Source organism: Pipistrellus kuhlii, unplaced genomic scaffold (genome assembly GCF_014108245.1).
Source record: "Pipistrellus kuhlii isolate mPipKuh1 unplaced genomic scaffold, mPipKuh1.p scaffold_m20_p_85, whole genome shotgun sequence".
Lineage (NCBI taxonomy): Eukaryota > Metazoa > Chordata > Mammalia > Chiroptera > Vespertilionidae > Pipistrellus > Pipistrellus kuhlii.
This window is the reverse complement of record NW_023425590.1, coordinates 746,857-761,106: the sequence shown is the minus strand read 5'-3', so window position 1 is coordinate 761,106 and position 14,250 is coordinate 746,857. Positions and strand designations below refer to the sequence as shown.

The 14,250-nt window shown below is 43.9% G+C and overlaps 1 protein-coding gene across 5 annotated transcripts in view; it reads right to left on the bottom strand.

Moving 5' to 3' along the window:
- PPP4R4 (protein phosphatase 4 regulatory subunit 4) overlaps positions 1-12,305 on the bottom strand; it is a 74,787-nt gene extending 62,482 nt beyond the window's left edge. For 2 of the 5 annotated variants that reach the window (XM_036425821.2, XM_036425822.2), the window contains exons 1-2: positions 12,031-12,305; positions 10,722-10,795 (exon numbers count right to left, since the gene is read on the bottom strand). In XM_036425821.2, coding sequence (XP_036281714.1) covers positions 10,722-10,795; positions 12,031-12,147 — 191 coding nt within the window. In that variant the 5' untranslated portion in view covers positions 12,148-12,305. The remainder of the gene's footprint in view (positions 1-10,721; positions 10,796-12,030) is intronic. The other 3 variants (XM_036425820.2, XM_036425823.2, XM_045577205.1) reach the window with 2 other exon arrangements.
- Between the last annotated feature and the right edge of the window lie 1,945 nt (positions 12,306-14,250).

Genomic DNA, 14,250 nt, shown 5'->3' with positions numbered 1-14,250 from the left:
CCATAGGCTTCACCGTCAGAAGAGACACATATTAAACAGCAAAAATCAATTAAGGCCTGGCCAAGTAGCTTAGAGCAGTGGTCGGCAAACTCATTAGTCAAAAGAGCCAGATATCAATAGTACAAGAATTGGCCAGGACCGGTTTGGCTCAGTGGATGGAGCGTCGGCCTGCAGACTGAAAGGTCCCGGGTTCGATTCCGGTCAAGCGCATGTACCTTGGTTGCGGGCGCATCCCCAGTGGGGGATGTGCAAGAGGCAGCTGATCGATGATTCTCTCTCATCGATGTTTCTGACTCTCTATCCCTCTCCTTCCTCTCTGTGAAAATCAATAAAATATTTTTTTTTAAATAGTACAACAATTGAAATTTCTTTTGAGAGCCAAGTGTTTTAAACTTAAACTATATAGGTAGGTACACTGTACTCCTAAGGTGGCCTCTGCTAAAAATGTCCTCAATCTGACTGAGGTGCACTCAAGGGGCTAAAGAGCCGCATGTGGCTCACAAGCACAGTTTGCCGACCACTGGTTTAGATTATCTTCCCAATGCGCCAAGGTTGTTGGTTTGATCCCTGGTCACAGCACATACAAAAATCAACCAATGAATGCATAAATAAGTGGAACAACAAATCAATGTCTCTCTGTCTCTCTGTCTGTCTCTCTCTCTCTCAGAATGTCCTCAAGTGAGGATTAAAAAATAAATTAATTTTAAAAAATTAATTAAATTAAAGGATATTCAGGCTTCAACAACAAGAGGAGACATATTTAGGTTTAAAATTATGAATTCCATCTCAGGCACACTAAGTCTGACAAGCCGGTGAGATATTCTGCCAGAGGCATCTCGCTGACACCGCCCAGCAAGCAGTCCTGTCCAGAGTGGGGAGAAAGCCCAGAGCTCCAGCTGCACATTTGGAAACTAAGCCATGGACACAGCTGACATCTGGGAGTGGGAATCCGACTCAGAAAGGGAGTCCCTACCAGTATACTGTGGCTCCTCACTGTTCGTTTGACTGATATTGAAACTGAGTCACTGAATCAGAGAAAAAATAATACAATCAAATCAATTATAAAATGTAAATGTTCATCAGTCAAGCAAAAATCAATCTTGTAAAAGCTGTGTGAAATGCTGATCCCTTCTCTCTAACGCTAAGGATAGGGCATAATGGAATGTTGGCGTTAAAGAGGGCCTTGGAAATGTAATTCACCTCCTCACGTGCTGGCAAATGAAGAAACCAATACCTAGAGATATGGAAGTTGCTCAGGTCAGCCAGCTAGTTCTTGTCAGAGTTAGGACACTATCTTCACAAAGCAAAAATCTAATTAAAAAAAAAAAAAAAAAAAAACACACAAGCAAGAAAAAAAGAATCTACTGATCCTATAAAATGGCTCATGGGTTCCTAAATAGCAATTAATTTAAAATAAATTCAAACGTGTATTTTATTCCTTAAGAAAAACAAATGAAGTCAAGTTTCCCCATGCTGTTCCTTATAATACAAGAACTATTTTAGACATCTATATCATTCCTTTTGTAATATATGAATTACTAGTCCTCTAGTTGACTTGAAAAAAGAAAATACATTGTCTAAGGAAAAATAATGTTTAATTTTACCATAAGTAATTCAATGAGTAAATATTGATATACTAGAGGCCTGGTGCACAAATTTGTGCACAGGTTGGGTCTGGCCAGCCTGCCCTGATCAGGGTTTATTGGGCTGGGTCTGCCAGGAGCAGGGGCCATGGGTAGTTGGTGGGCTGGCCCCATACCCTTGTCAAACTCCAGGGGACAATTCACATAGTAGCCTTTTATTACATAGGGTAAGTAACTAATGTATAAATTAACTCATACGAGTATAAAATTATATAAAAACTAGAGGCCCGATGCATGAAATTTGTGCAAGACTGGGCCATTCTTCCCCCCGGCTGTTGGCACTGGCTTTCCTCTGGCACCTGGGACCCAGGCTTCCCTTGCAGCCCCAGCTTCCTCCGAAAGGTGGTCTGGAAGGATGTCTGGTCTAATTAGCTTATTATGCTTTTATTATTATAGATTTAGGTAAGATATATATGTATTTTTTAAAGTAACTTTATTTTATTGATTTCAGAGAGGAAGAGAGAGGGAGAGAAAGACAGAAACATCAATGATGAGAAAGAACCATTGACTGGCTGTCTCCTGCACGCCCCCTACTGAGGATGAAGCCCACAACCAATGTGGGCTTGTGTTCTTGACCGGAATTGAACCTGGGACCCTTCTGTCTGCAGGCCGATGCTCTATCCACTGAGCCAAACCAGCGAGGGCTTATAAAAATATTTTAGCATGTTGTCACAAGACTAGGTCCATGTGCTACTTATTTACATGGGAATCATGAAGAATAACAAAACATTCTATTCTTGTTTATACACTACCTACACAAACCAAAAAGAAATGTTTATCATGCAAAATATTGAACATTAATTTTTTTTAGAAAATACTAGTCAAAAGAATCAGAGCTGACTGGTATACCTTGAGTGTTTTTGTGTGATTTTTTAACTAGCAATAAATAAATCTTTTTGAATGCATTAACCACCTGAGGCAAGTTGATAACTAAGGTGAGCAGTGAGTTAAGTTTAGAGTCACGGGTGCAAGAAAGAATCCTAACAGCATGACTGGCAAATCCCCCTCACTTTATTGACAATGCAGAGAAGCTGAATGATGCTACCAAGGTCACACGGCTTTTAGTGGCTGTGCTCCGTGTTTCTTAGCAACAAATTTTGTTAAGAAACATGTTCTATAGCTCTCATTGACTAATAAAAAGAAATATGGAATGAGTCTACAGAATGATTATAATATATGTTCCTTAGTAATAGACTAGAGCTGAGAAAATAAAATATGTGCTATTTGAGAAAAGTACAAAATATTTTCCTGAAGAAAAATGAGGAGGCCATATCTATTTGCCCACTAGTGTACCAAAAGAAACTAGTGTTTTCCAAAGTGAAAACACCGGAATTTTGACCCGTTAGCAGGTTTTTACTAATCAAAAATTTGAAAACCATCTTGACTAAAGAAATGTAGGGTTTTAAATGTTTATATCAGAAAACTTACAGAAACCCTGTGAATGATTCTATTTTGTAAAAGAAAGATTTAACCTGTTTAAATATCAGAGATATGAGGAACAGGAAAAATTGAGGATACTCTCAGGGTTTTAAGCTATGATATTAAGTAGATGGTGGGGCCATTTATGAGAGATTAAGGAAGCAGGATCTGAAAGTGAATAAACATTTATTTTGAGTAAAGATCTGAAAGTAAATAATAGAGCTAGCAATGTGAGTATCTGAGGAAACATTAAAAGCAGAAGGAACAATAAACTCATAAGCCCTGAGATAGATGTGTACTTGGTATGCTTAATAAATGGCAAGGATGGCTGGAGCATACACCAAGGGAAGAAGTTAATAGTAGGAAATGAAATCAAAGCTGCAATAAGGAAGAAGGAGGAAGTCACAGAAATCAGGCAAAGCACATTCTCAAACCATAATGGAAATAAGGATCAATCACACAAAAAATCTGGAAAATTCCCAAATATTAGGAAATTAAACAATACACTTCTAAATGACTCATAAGTCAAAGAAGTCTCTAGATAAATGTTAAAATGTTTTTCAATTAAATGATAATGAAGGTTTGACAGATCAAAATTTGTGAGTTGCAGCTAAAGCAGTGACTAGAGGAAAATTTACAGCATTATAATGTATATATTAGAACAGAAGAAAGATCTAAAATCAATAACCTAAGCTTCCACCTTAAAAAAATTAGAGAAAAGAAAATTAAATGCAAGGTAAGTAGAAGAAAGAAAATAATACATGTTAGAACAAAAATCATTAGAGAAACATATGAAACCAAAAGTTGGTTCTTTGAATAGATTAATAAATCTGAAATTCTTCACTATCCAAGGAGTTTCTGCCATTCAGGGCTGTCTACTAGCACCTCCGTAGAGGATGAAATTAGAAATTGGGGTTCAAGATCTTTTCTTTTCTTAGAATTGAGAATAGCCTGCTAAAGCAACATGGAAACTTAATTTCTATTGGGCCCAACCCATCACACTAGAGGCCCGGCACACAAAGTTCGTGCCTGGGTGTGGTCCCCAGGCCTGGCCTGTGCTCAGGGCCATCTTCCCCAGCTGCCGCAGCCAACCCTGCCCCCCATCACCACCCACCCTCGGTTCCCCATTCGCCATCGGGTGATCAGAGCCTGCTGGCTAGGCGGAAGGACCGAGAGGTTGGCCATTCCCACCCACCAACCAGCCCCCTCCCACCCCCAACCCCCATCACAGGTCACCTTCTCTGTGTGGGGTGACTGGAGGGGCAGGGGCCTTGGCTTGGCACCACCCTCATCCCCTACCCCCCACCCCCGGTTTTCCACTTGCCATCGGGCGATCAGAGCCTGCCGGCCGGGAAAAGGGACCAAGAGGTGGTCAGTGAGCCTCATAGTGACTGGTAGAGCGGTCGTTCTGGTCATTCTGCCTTTAGGGTCATTTTGCATATCACCCTTTTATTATATAGGATGGAGGGAAGAGAAGGAACCGGTGCCTGAAATACTTAAGTGACTTGAATGTGATTACAGGGACAGATGCCAGGTCCCCTGGTCTTTACAACAGCAAAGTGGCCCTTTCTGTTGCACAATATCGTCATATGGCGGGGGGGGGGGGGCAACCCTTACCTTACACTGTACACAAAATCTAACTGGAAATGAATCACAGCCCTAAAATTAAGAGCTAAGACTTAAAACTTCTAAAAGAAAACAAGGACAAAAATCTTAATGACCTAGGGTTTGGCAAAAAATTTCTTAAATATAACATAGAAAGTACTAACTATAAAGAAAAAAACAACAAACCAAAACACAATAAATCAGACCTCACCAAAATTTGACCACAGCAAAGCAAAGAGAGCCTTTGCTCTTTAAAACATGCTCTTGTAAAAATTAAAAGGCAAGCCATGGACTAGGAAATATTCACAAAGCCAATATCCAACAAATGGGTGAACTATTCAGCAAACAAGCTCTATGGCTGGCTCATAAACACACGTAAAGATGCTCAACATCCATTGGTCATCTGGAAAGTTTGGTTACAAATACAATGAAACACCACTAGAATGGCTTAAATAAAAAGACTGATCATACCAAGTATCAGCCAGTATATGGAGCAACTCAGTCTCTCACACAGTGATGGTGAAATGTAAAACTGCACAATCAATTAGGAAACAGTTTAGCAGTTCCTATAAAATATAAGCTATACCTACTATATGACTCAGCCATTCCACTCCTTGATGTTTACAGAGAGGAACAGAAAGCACATGTCCACACAAAGATTTGTACATGAAAGTTCATAGTCTGTAATAGCCAAAAACTGGAAACTATCCAGATGTCTATTAAATGATCAATGAATATGCAAAACATATTATAATGAAATGAAAGAACTATCATAATAAAAGCAATAAATTATTGATACATGGAGCATCATGAATGGACTTCAAAATAATTACATTGAGCAACAAAGCCAGACAGGCCTGGCTGGTTTGGCTCAGTGGATAAAGCATCGGCACAGACTAAAGGGTCCCAGGTTCAATTCAGGTCAAGGCTAGGGTTGCAGGCTCAATCCCCAGTAGAGGGCGTGCAGGAGGCACCGACTAACAATTCTCTATTATCATTGATGTTTCCATCTCTCCATCCCTCTCCCTTCCTTTCTGAAATAACAATAGAAATAAAAAATTATTATTTTTTGGGGGGGGAGAATCCAGACAAAAGAGTAACTATTGTATGATTCACTTCTATAATATTCTAGAAAATGTAAACTAATCTATAGTGACAGAAAGCGAGTCTGTGATTGCCTGAAGTGAGGGAAGTGATCAAAAAAGGGGAGAGAATATTCTAGAGGGATATCTAGTTACTTTTGGGAGTGATGTGTATGTTCATTATCTTAATAGTTATGTTTTTATGTGTATATACATATGTCAAAATTCATCAAATTATATAGTTTAAACATATGTATTTTATTGCGTGTCAATTATACCTAAATAAAACTGTAAAAAATAATAGATACATATATATATACACACACACATTTACACTCACCATATGGCCTAGCATTCTATTCTTAGGCATTTATCCAAGAGACATGAACACATATATCCGCACTCTAGAACTGGAAAAACCCAATCCAAAATGACAAAAGGCAAATCATATTGATTGCCTTGGATCAAGGTGAAGGATTAACCGCAAAGGAACACCATCTGGAGAGAACACTTTATAGCTACATGAAGTTTCTTGATGGGAATTTTTCTGTACATCCCAAGTGAAATGTGTTCTGAATTGCAAGTGGAAGATTTAGAAGGCCGGTAACAATTACCCTTTACTGAAACAACTCTGCTCCAAGCATGGTGCCCTCTCCACGCAGTTTCTCTAATCTTCCTAACAATCCTATAACATAAGTATTATTATTCCCAGTTTAGATTAGGAGGCTTGAACTCAGAGGAAATAAGAAACCTACCCAAGTTCTCTCCATAAGTAAATGAGCAAGCCTCTTTCAAAGTTTTGACATTTACCTCAAGCACCTAAGTAAACAAGAAAAGGTGACAGAGGGAATGAACGTTAATTAGGTACCTATTCTGTGGCAGGGGCTCTAAACATAGAGCAACAACCTGAGGGAACAGAACTATTTCCACTTACAGATGAGAAAGCAAAAGCTTACCAAGCATGAATAACTTGCCCCTAGTCACACAGATGGTACATGGCACAACCGGATAGAACTTAAATCTGCCCGATTCTATCGGATATGATACCAAAAAATCAGAAGTGGCTTAACCCACCTTACATTTTGGTCATCTTCAAATAAACAAATATACTTTATTCTATAAGAGATATGTATTTACATTGCAGCAAAGTACAATAAAGAACCAAAATAGCAACAACACAAAATACAGCTCGTCCTCCAAGAGCTTGCAATCTGATAAGGAAAATGTACACACACACACACACACACACACACACACACACACACGCACACGTTAAGGAATACAGAGTAGTCATTAATTTCGGGATGCAGACACTAAATGATATGGGAGCTCGGAGAAGCATGGGGTACAGGTGGTTCAGCAGTCAGGAAAGGCCTTTCCTAAAATGGGTCCTGGGGATGGAAAATGCCGGGGAGACAGAATGAAGGGGTACCCCGGGATGGGTAAAAGCAGAGGGAAGGATGAACACAATATAGCTCAGTAACAGTGAAGAAGCCAGCTTGACTGCTTCAGAGGACTGACAGGAAACAACCCAAGTATCCACTAACTGATGAATGAATAAACAAAATGGAATATATCCACACAACAGAATACTATCATCAATAAAAAAAATGAAGCACCAATACATGCTACAACATGGGTGAAACTTGAAAACATGCTAGTAAAAGAAGTCTGTCACAAAAGGCCACATACTGTATAATTGAACTTCCATGAGAGGTTCGGAATAAGTAGTGGTGCCCAAAGGCTGGGCAGGCGGGGAAGCAGTGAGAGAACTGCTAATTGGTACAGGGTTTTTTTTATTGGGTTAGGAAAATGTTCTAAAATTTATTGTGGTGATGGTTACACTATCTGAATATACTAAAAACCACTGAACCCTATACTTCAAATGGGTCAACTGTATTGTACATGAATTACATCTCAATTATGCCATTAAAACAAAATGAGGGTTCAGTAGGATACCACATTACACAGCTGAGATGGAGTCACTTATGCTAAGTTTAAGAGTATGTGATTTGCCGAAACCGGTTTGGCTCAGTGGATAGAGCATCGCTCTGCGGACTGAAGGGTCCCGGGTTCGATTCCAATCAAGGGCATGTACCTTGGTTGAGGGCATATCCCCAGTGGGGGGTGTGCAGGAGACAGCTGATTGATGGTTCTCTCTCATCGATGTTTCTAACTCTCCATTTCTCTCTCTTCCTCTCTGTAAAAAATCAATAAAATGTATTTATTTAAAAAAAGAATATGTGATTTATCTGGTATGCAATTAGAGATATGAGTAAAGAATTACCTAATGAAAGCACAGCATACACACTTAAAGACTCTTCTCTAGCAAAATAATTCACATGTTTTAAGTACATTCCTAAAATATATGCCAAACTCTCAAAGAGGAGAGAGAACAGAAAAAGATGTTGCAGTAAGATTTTGACTAATCCACAAGCTGTGACTATTAGGAAAGTTGTTTTGCTTCAGTGCTAAATGCCACAGATGGGTATATCAGCATCATATTTATGCAAAACCACAAATATGTCTTGTCAAATCTTTAAGTACCACAATGTTCTAAACTTAATTGTGAAAATAGCATTAATAATTGGTCTGCCACGCTATGGAGTAAGGTAATAAACCGTGTGATTTGTTTTTCATTGGATGACAGTACTAAGTATATAATGCTTTTTTTAAATATTAGATTCAATTTAAGTTATGAGAATCTCTACTAATGTAAAGCATTTCCTACTCATTTGACTCTAAATTCTAATTTAAAATAGTACTCCAAAATAGTTTTAATATGCAACATAATAGAGCTAAAAAAACAAATCTGACATTCAAAAGTGGAGAGCAAAGAAGAATGTCTGGATACTAACGATCCAATACAAAGGAAAAGGTAAAGCATTAAAAAATAAACCTGAAAATCAGAGAGAGAGAAAACCAGAATTCAATATTGGGTTCTACAGCACTGGGGAGGCCAAACATTTCTTTAAAGGAGTAAAATACATCTCAAATAGAAGGCTCGGTACATGAGATCAGACGGCTTTAGCGGAGGCAGCCTTTGGAGCAGTTCTACAAACAATCCCATACTTCCCCCCATCCCAGGCCTGAAAGAACCTTTCAGGCCGCCTGGGCCTAGAGGTGAAACCCCACTTCCCGCCAGGAGGTGGTGAGATGCTGGGAATACAAAAGAAGAATTCAGCTCAGACCCAGACACAACCCAACTAGTGTTCTCAGTCACCTTGCAAACCTCCTTCCAGGCAGATGAGCCGTAAGAAACTAGGAGAGCTATCGGATCTCTTTTTAACTTCTCTTGCTGAAGAATGAGAGGACCCAGCAGTCTCTATCGAGGCTTTGTAAGTCCGAGGACCAGATGAAGCTTATGTTCGCTGCCTTGAGAAATACAGACACCTCAGAAGACCTGGTTCGGTAACAAACAAAAGTAAAATAGCAAACAAGTAAGCCATCCTAAAAAAGAAGCCTTGTCACTGAGATCTAGAATAAGGTATCTGCTGTCACAGGTAAGCAGAGCAAGACTCCATTTCCTCATTGTAAGCCAGCACTGAGACAAAGAAAAGAATTCAGGCGGAGGAAGTAAGACCTTATTTCAAATTATTTACTGCAGCATGTTAAAAATAAACTTATCCAAACTTTTACCAACTGTCTACCTACTCCAATTAAAAAAATAAAAATAAAAAAAACTGTTTGTAACTACTGTTCACCATGTTGGACATGTTCATGTACTAATATGTTCATGTTCATGGAATAATGTACTTCAAATATAGCAATAAAATATCCAAATGGGTTAAATGTTGGGTTATTCTCTATGTAAACACCAAAACAGATACTGTTAATGAATACATAAATAAAAGGTTTCTTTCAAATAAATAGGTAGACTTGATGAGAGCATGCTACCAAAGACCACCAGTAACATCAACAGAAGGTCCAAGATCCAGAAACATTTTAAAGTGATGGAATTATTGGAGAAGATATTTCAAATTGTAAGCATGCTAAAATCCCGAACTGAAACCCGAGGTGCCACTCACAGACTAAAGAATATTTTTTATAATGGGTGCCATGGAAAGGGAATTTTTTAATAGAAACCTTCGATGAGTGACATGGACCTAGAAACATAATCTATACACAAGGAAGAACAGGTAACCTGCCAGACCTGAAACTGGAAAAATAGACTGAAGCTAAGGAAACAGGATGACAAAATATCCCCGTGGTACATAACACCAGTTTTCAAAATCAGATGGTGAAAAACTAATTTGCTGAAAGAGAAGGAAAAAAAAAAAAAAACTGCACTAATTAAAGAGAGTTTTTAAAACAAAAGTACACAAAGTAACTTAGGAAAATTTCTGTTTCCGAAGTATAGATATGTTCATTAATGTTGGCCACATTTGCTTTTAAGAAGCTAAAAACATCATTTTTAAAATAGTTGGGGGGAATCTTGTAAATATTTACAATAAACATTTGCCTTAAGCAATTCTGTAGCGCTTGTGAGATGAATGTAATTAAATTTTAAAATCTCTCAAGTATTTTTATGGAGCTCACATAGCGGAAGTAACATGAACAACTACCGTATTTGTGGATTTTTTTTTTTTTATAGTAAGTAGCATATAAGGTTCACTCTCTACAAGTAACTTAAATTAATCCCTGGATAATCCTGAGTCTCACCTAAACTTATTGGATGTTATGTGAGAACCACTAAAGCTGGAAAATAAAAAAAGAATGAGATTCAACTCAAACCACTAGTTCTGTTCCTCCTCCTCCACGTGGTATTAAGTCAGGTATCTTACTCTATTTCAGTTCTCAAATGTGTAAGTCCATAGCTAAATCTTGATTTATAAATCTTAATTTAGGTGGGAGTAAGAGCTAAATCATAATTAAGTGCTATGCATGCAAAAGTGACTGAACGTTACGTAGCACATTTCAGAGCCTGGGTCCACGGGGGAGAGCAGGAATTTCACAGGACTTGCGGAAATACCTGAGCAGATAAACAGCCCTCTCAATATCCCCGAGGTCTTCGTCAACTGTCAGTCTTTCTATTTCTTCTGGTGTCTGTCAAGTGCAAAACACAAATTATGTCCACCACTGCATCAGCCTGCCCCCAGTGCCCTGCAGGGGCCTAGGTAACTGCTGTGGCGAAGGGGAAAGTTTCAGGACTGACTGAGCATTGTCCCTGAAATCCAAGGATCAGAGGGATCTAATTGTCGGGTTTGGGTTGAGGAGGTTTGGGTCTGGTTTTTGTGTAGTTTTTGGTTTTTTTTTTTCCTTTTGTTTTTTTTTTACTCTTGTAGCTTTTAGATTGAAGCTTGAAAATCACATTGTGGCTTCAGAACAGTGCTGAAATCAATTTTATATGCATATTTAAAAATGTGTACACACTTTTTATCTCTACTATCCCAAGGCGCTGTCCACCCCATGGGTGAAGACTGCAGCGGAGTGGGAATGAAACAGACGAAATCTGGAAGCTGGGGGATGGAGGGGGGGCGGTGTCTGCAAAAGGGGAGCTGGGAGGAAATCAAGGCGGGAGACCTCAGGACTCGGAGCAGGAGCTGAAGGGGAGCTGGGGCCGGACGGGTTGGCAGCAGCAGGGCTGGAGCCTGGAGGCTGGGAGGATGACTCTGCGGGTGGGGAGCCGGGGTGCGGGGCGCCGGTGGAGGTGCCTCCCTCCAGACGGTGGGCGCGGGTCCTGAAAGGGCCGTGGCGGGCTTGGGGCTGAGGGGGGTGAGAGGGCTGGGGGGAAGGAGGGGAGGGCTTAGGGTGACTCAGGATGGAGGCGAAGGGTCGACGGGGCCGTAAAGACAAGGGGGGCTGGCTGGAGGTGACGGGAGGCCGTGACGAGAAGGGGTGCGATCTGGGGAGTCTGGGGTCGGTGGGGTGAGGGTCGCGGCGGCGGTGGCTGAGGAGGGCTGGGGCCGGGACTGAGCCGGGCCGAGGGGGCACAGGGAGGGGGCCGGGGAGCGGAGGGGGCGGCGGGGCAGGCGGGGGCTCGGGTCCGCCCGGCCGTTCGCGGGCGGGATGGGGAGGGCACCAGGGGGCCGGGGCGTCCGGGAGCCGCGGGGCTGGCGCGGCCAGGGTCCGAGGAGAGAGCCCAGGGCTCGTCCCTCGAAGCTGGGGGCCAGGCTGGGAGAACCAGCGGCTGCGTCGAAGAAGGGGCCCCGGGAGGGCCGGTTTGGGGGGACACGGCGAGCGGAGGCGGCTGAGGGGCCGCCCCGGGGCCGGGCCGGCGGGGTCGGGACCGGGCCGGCCGCCGGCGCCGGCGGGCAGCTCCTCCTCCCCGGGGCGCGCACCTTGAGGCTCCGGCGGACCGGCCTCTCGATGATGGTGAGCTCCTGCAGGTCCTCCGTGTAGCCGAACAGGCTGTTCTGACTGAAATCCATCGCGGCGGCGGACGGCGGCGGATGCATGGACCGCCGGGCCCCCTCGCCGCCCGGGCCGGAGCGGCCCCCGGATGCGGGACTCGCGCAGCCCGCGGGCGCCCGCCAGCAGGACTTTCTCCCGCTCTCGGCCGCGGGGAGCCGGCGGGCGGCGAGCGGCGAGCGGCTGCGAGAGGGAGCGCGGCCGCCGAGGGGGCGGGGCTGGGCGGGCGCGAGGGCGGGGCTAAGCGCGGGGGGGCCGGGCTAGGCGCGGGGCGGGGCCAGGAGCGGGGCGGGGCCAGGAGCGAGGGAGGGGCCAGGCGCACGGGCGTGAGAGGGGGAGGGGCAGACAGGTGAGGGGCGGGGCCAGGGGCGGGGCCAGGGCGGGGGACGTGCCACAACGCCCGCCTCAGTCCCGCCCCTTCCCCCGGGGGTTGCGCGCTGGGGAGCCGGACGCGAAGGCCTTGCAAAGTGGCCGCGGCCTTCGCGACCCCTTTGCGCCCGCCCCTCTTGGTTTCCAGCTCCCAACCGAGCGCGTCCCACCCCGCGGCGCGTGCGCAGAGCCTTCCACTTGCCGCAACCGGAAGTTGGGGGCGGGAGATGGCAGAGAGGCTGAGCCAATGAGAGGGAAGCAAAGGAGAGGGGGTGGGAAGTGGGCGGGGTCTTGTTAACTCCGGACCAGCCCATCCCCGCAGCCTGCAGGCTGGCTGTGGACCCTGAGACCAGCCCAGCTCAGCGCTAGCCCTGGGGGGCAGGTGTGTCCCCCAAAATAAGTGCACCGAGACTTGTGTGGGGATGAGGGGAAGGGGGCTTATGGAAGTGAGATCTTGGAAGGGCGAGTATTCGGGAAAGGGCAGCGGTCAGGAAAGTGCTCTTGGAGGGGAGGCACTTACACTGAATCTTAAACGATCAATAAGACTTTTCCAAAAGAAATCAATAATAGGAGTAAAAACCATTGCGGATCGAAGCCTGGGCGTGTTTTGGCTGTGGGACTTGCTCGGAATAGAACTTGGGTGCCGGGAAGCCAGAGCTTGGCATGTGGGTGGGGAGAGGCAGGTCCTTTGTGCGGGGAGGCCCAGCTCTGAGCAGCCAGGATGCGTCCCTGCATTTGAGTCCATGAAGAATAGAAAACGGTGAAAGGGCGGCTGGGGCGACTTTCTGGACGTCAGGGACGAGTTATGTTGATGATGCTCTTCAGCTCCTAAGGATCAGCAAGGCCTCTCTCTCTCTCTCTTTCTCTCTCTCTCTCTCCCTCTCTCTCTCTTTTTCCACTCATCCCCTCTTTCACAGGCCCGCCCATTTCTCTACCTCCCATTTGCACCCTCTTTCATATGTTTATGTACCAGTACAAGTGTACGTCCTGAAAAGGTTTTTTAGTTTGTGCATTTATTTTTAATATACATGAATGGTCTAGTGCTGCGAACTCACTCAATGTTTCTTGTTTTCCCCTCAGCATAATGCTTTAGAGACCCATGCCTGAGGCTGTATATACCAGAGCTCACGAATTCCTACCACCAAGGACATTGGATTTGGGCCTCAACCACGTTTTACTTATCAGTTCCTCAAACAATGGACAGTTTTGTTGCCAACAGTTCCTTGTTACCACAAACAGTGCTGGATGGGATGCGTCTCTTATGGACTACAAGAAAAACGGAATTGCTGGGTCATAGTTTCACTTTGCCACCACTCTCTCCGGAATGACTGTCGCTTTGCACGCCCGTCAATGGCACATCAGTCAGAAAGGTTCCTATTTTAAGAATCCAACAAAACAGTGAGGAGACAGCTATAGAAAAATGGGTAGAGCATGTAAACAACCGGATTACCGAAGAGGAGTCACCGATAAACCTCTGCAAAGAAGCTCAACTTTGTTAATAACCAAGGAAAAGCAAATGTACACAGCCACCCTAATGGCAAAAGAGTGACAACAGAGAGACCAGGTGGGACATGACAGTCACTTGGACTGGAGTCATTATGATAGAGATGGAGCCATGTTGAACAGATTTGAGAAATTTGGGGGGAACTGGGGATGTGTTGGGGAGAGGATAAAGGTCAGAGAGGCAGAGGCATTAAGGATGATGTCCAAGTTTTGGGCATCACACACCCAGCTCTCTTTCTGCACTCTCTTTCATGTCTACGGGGATGGCCAATGGGGAC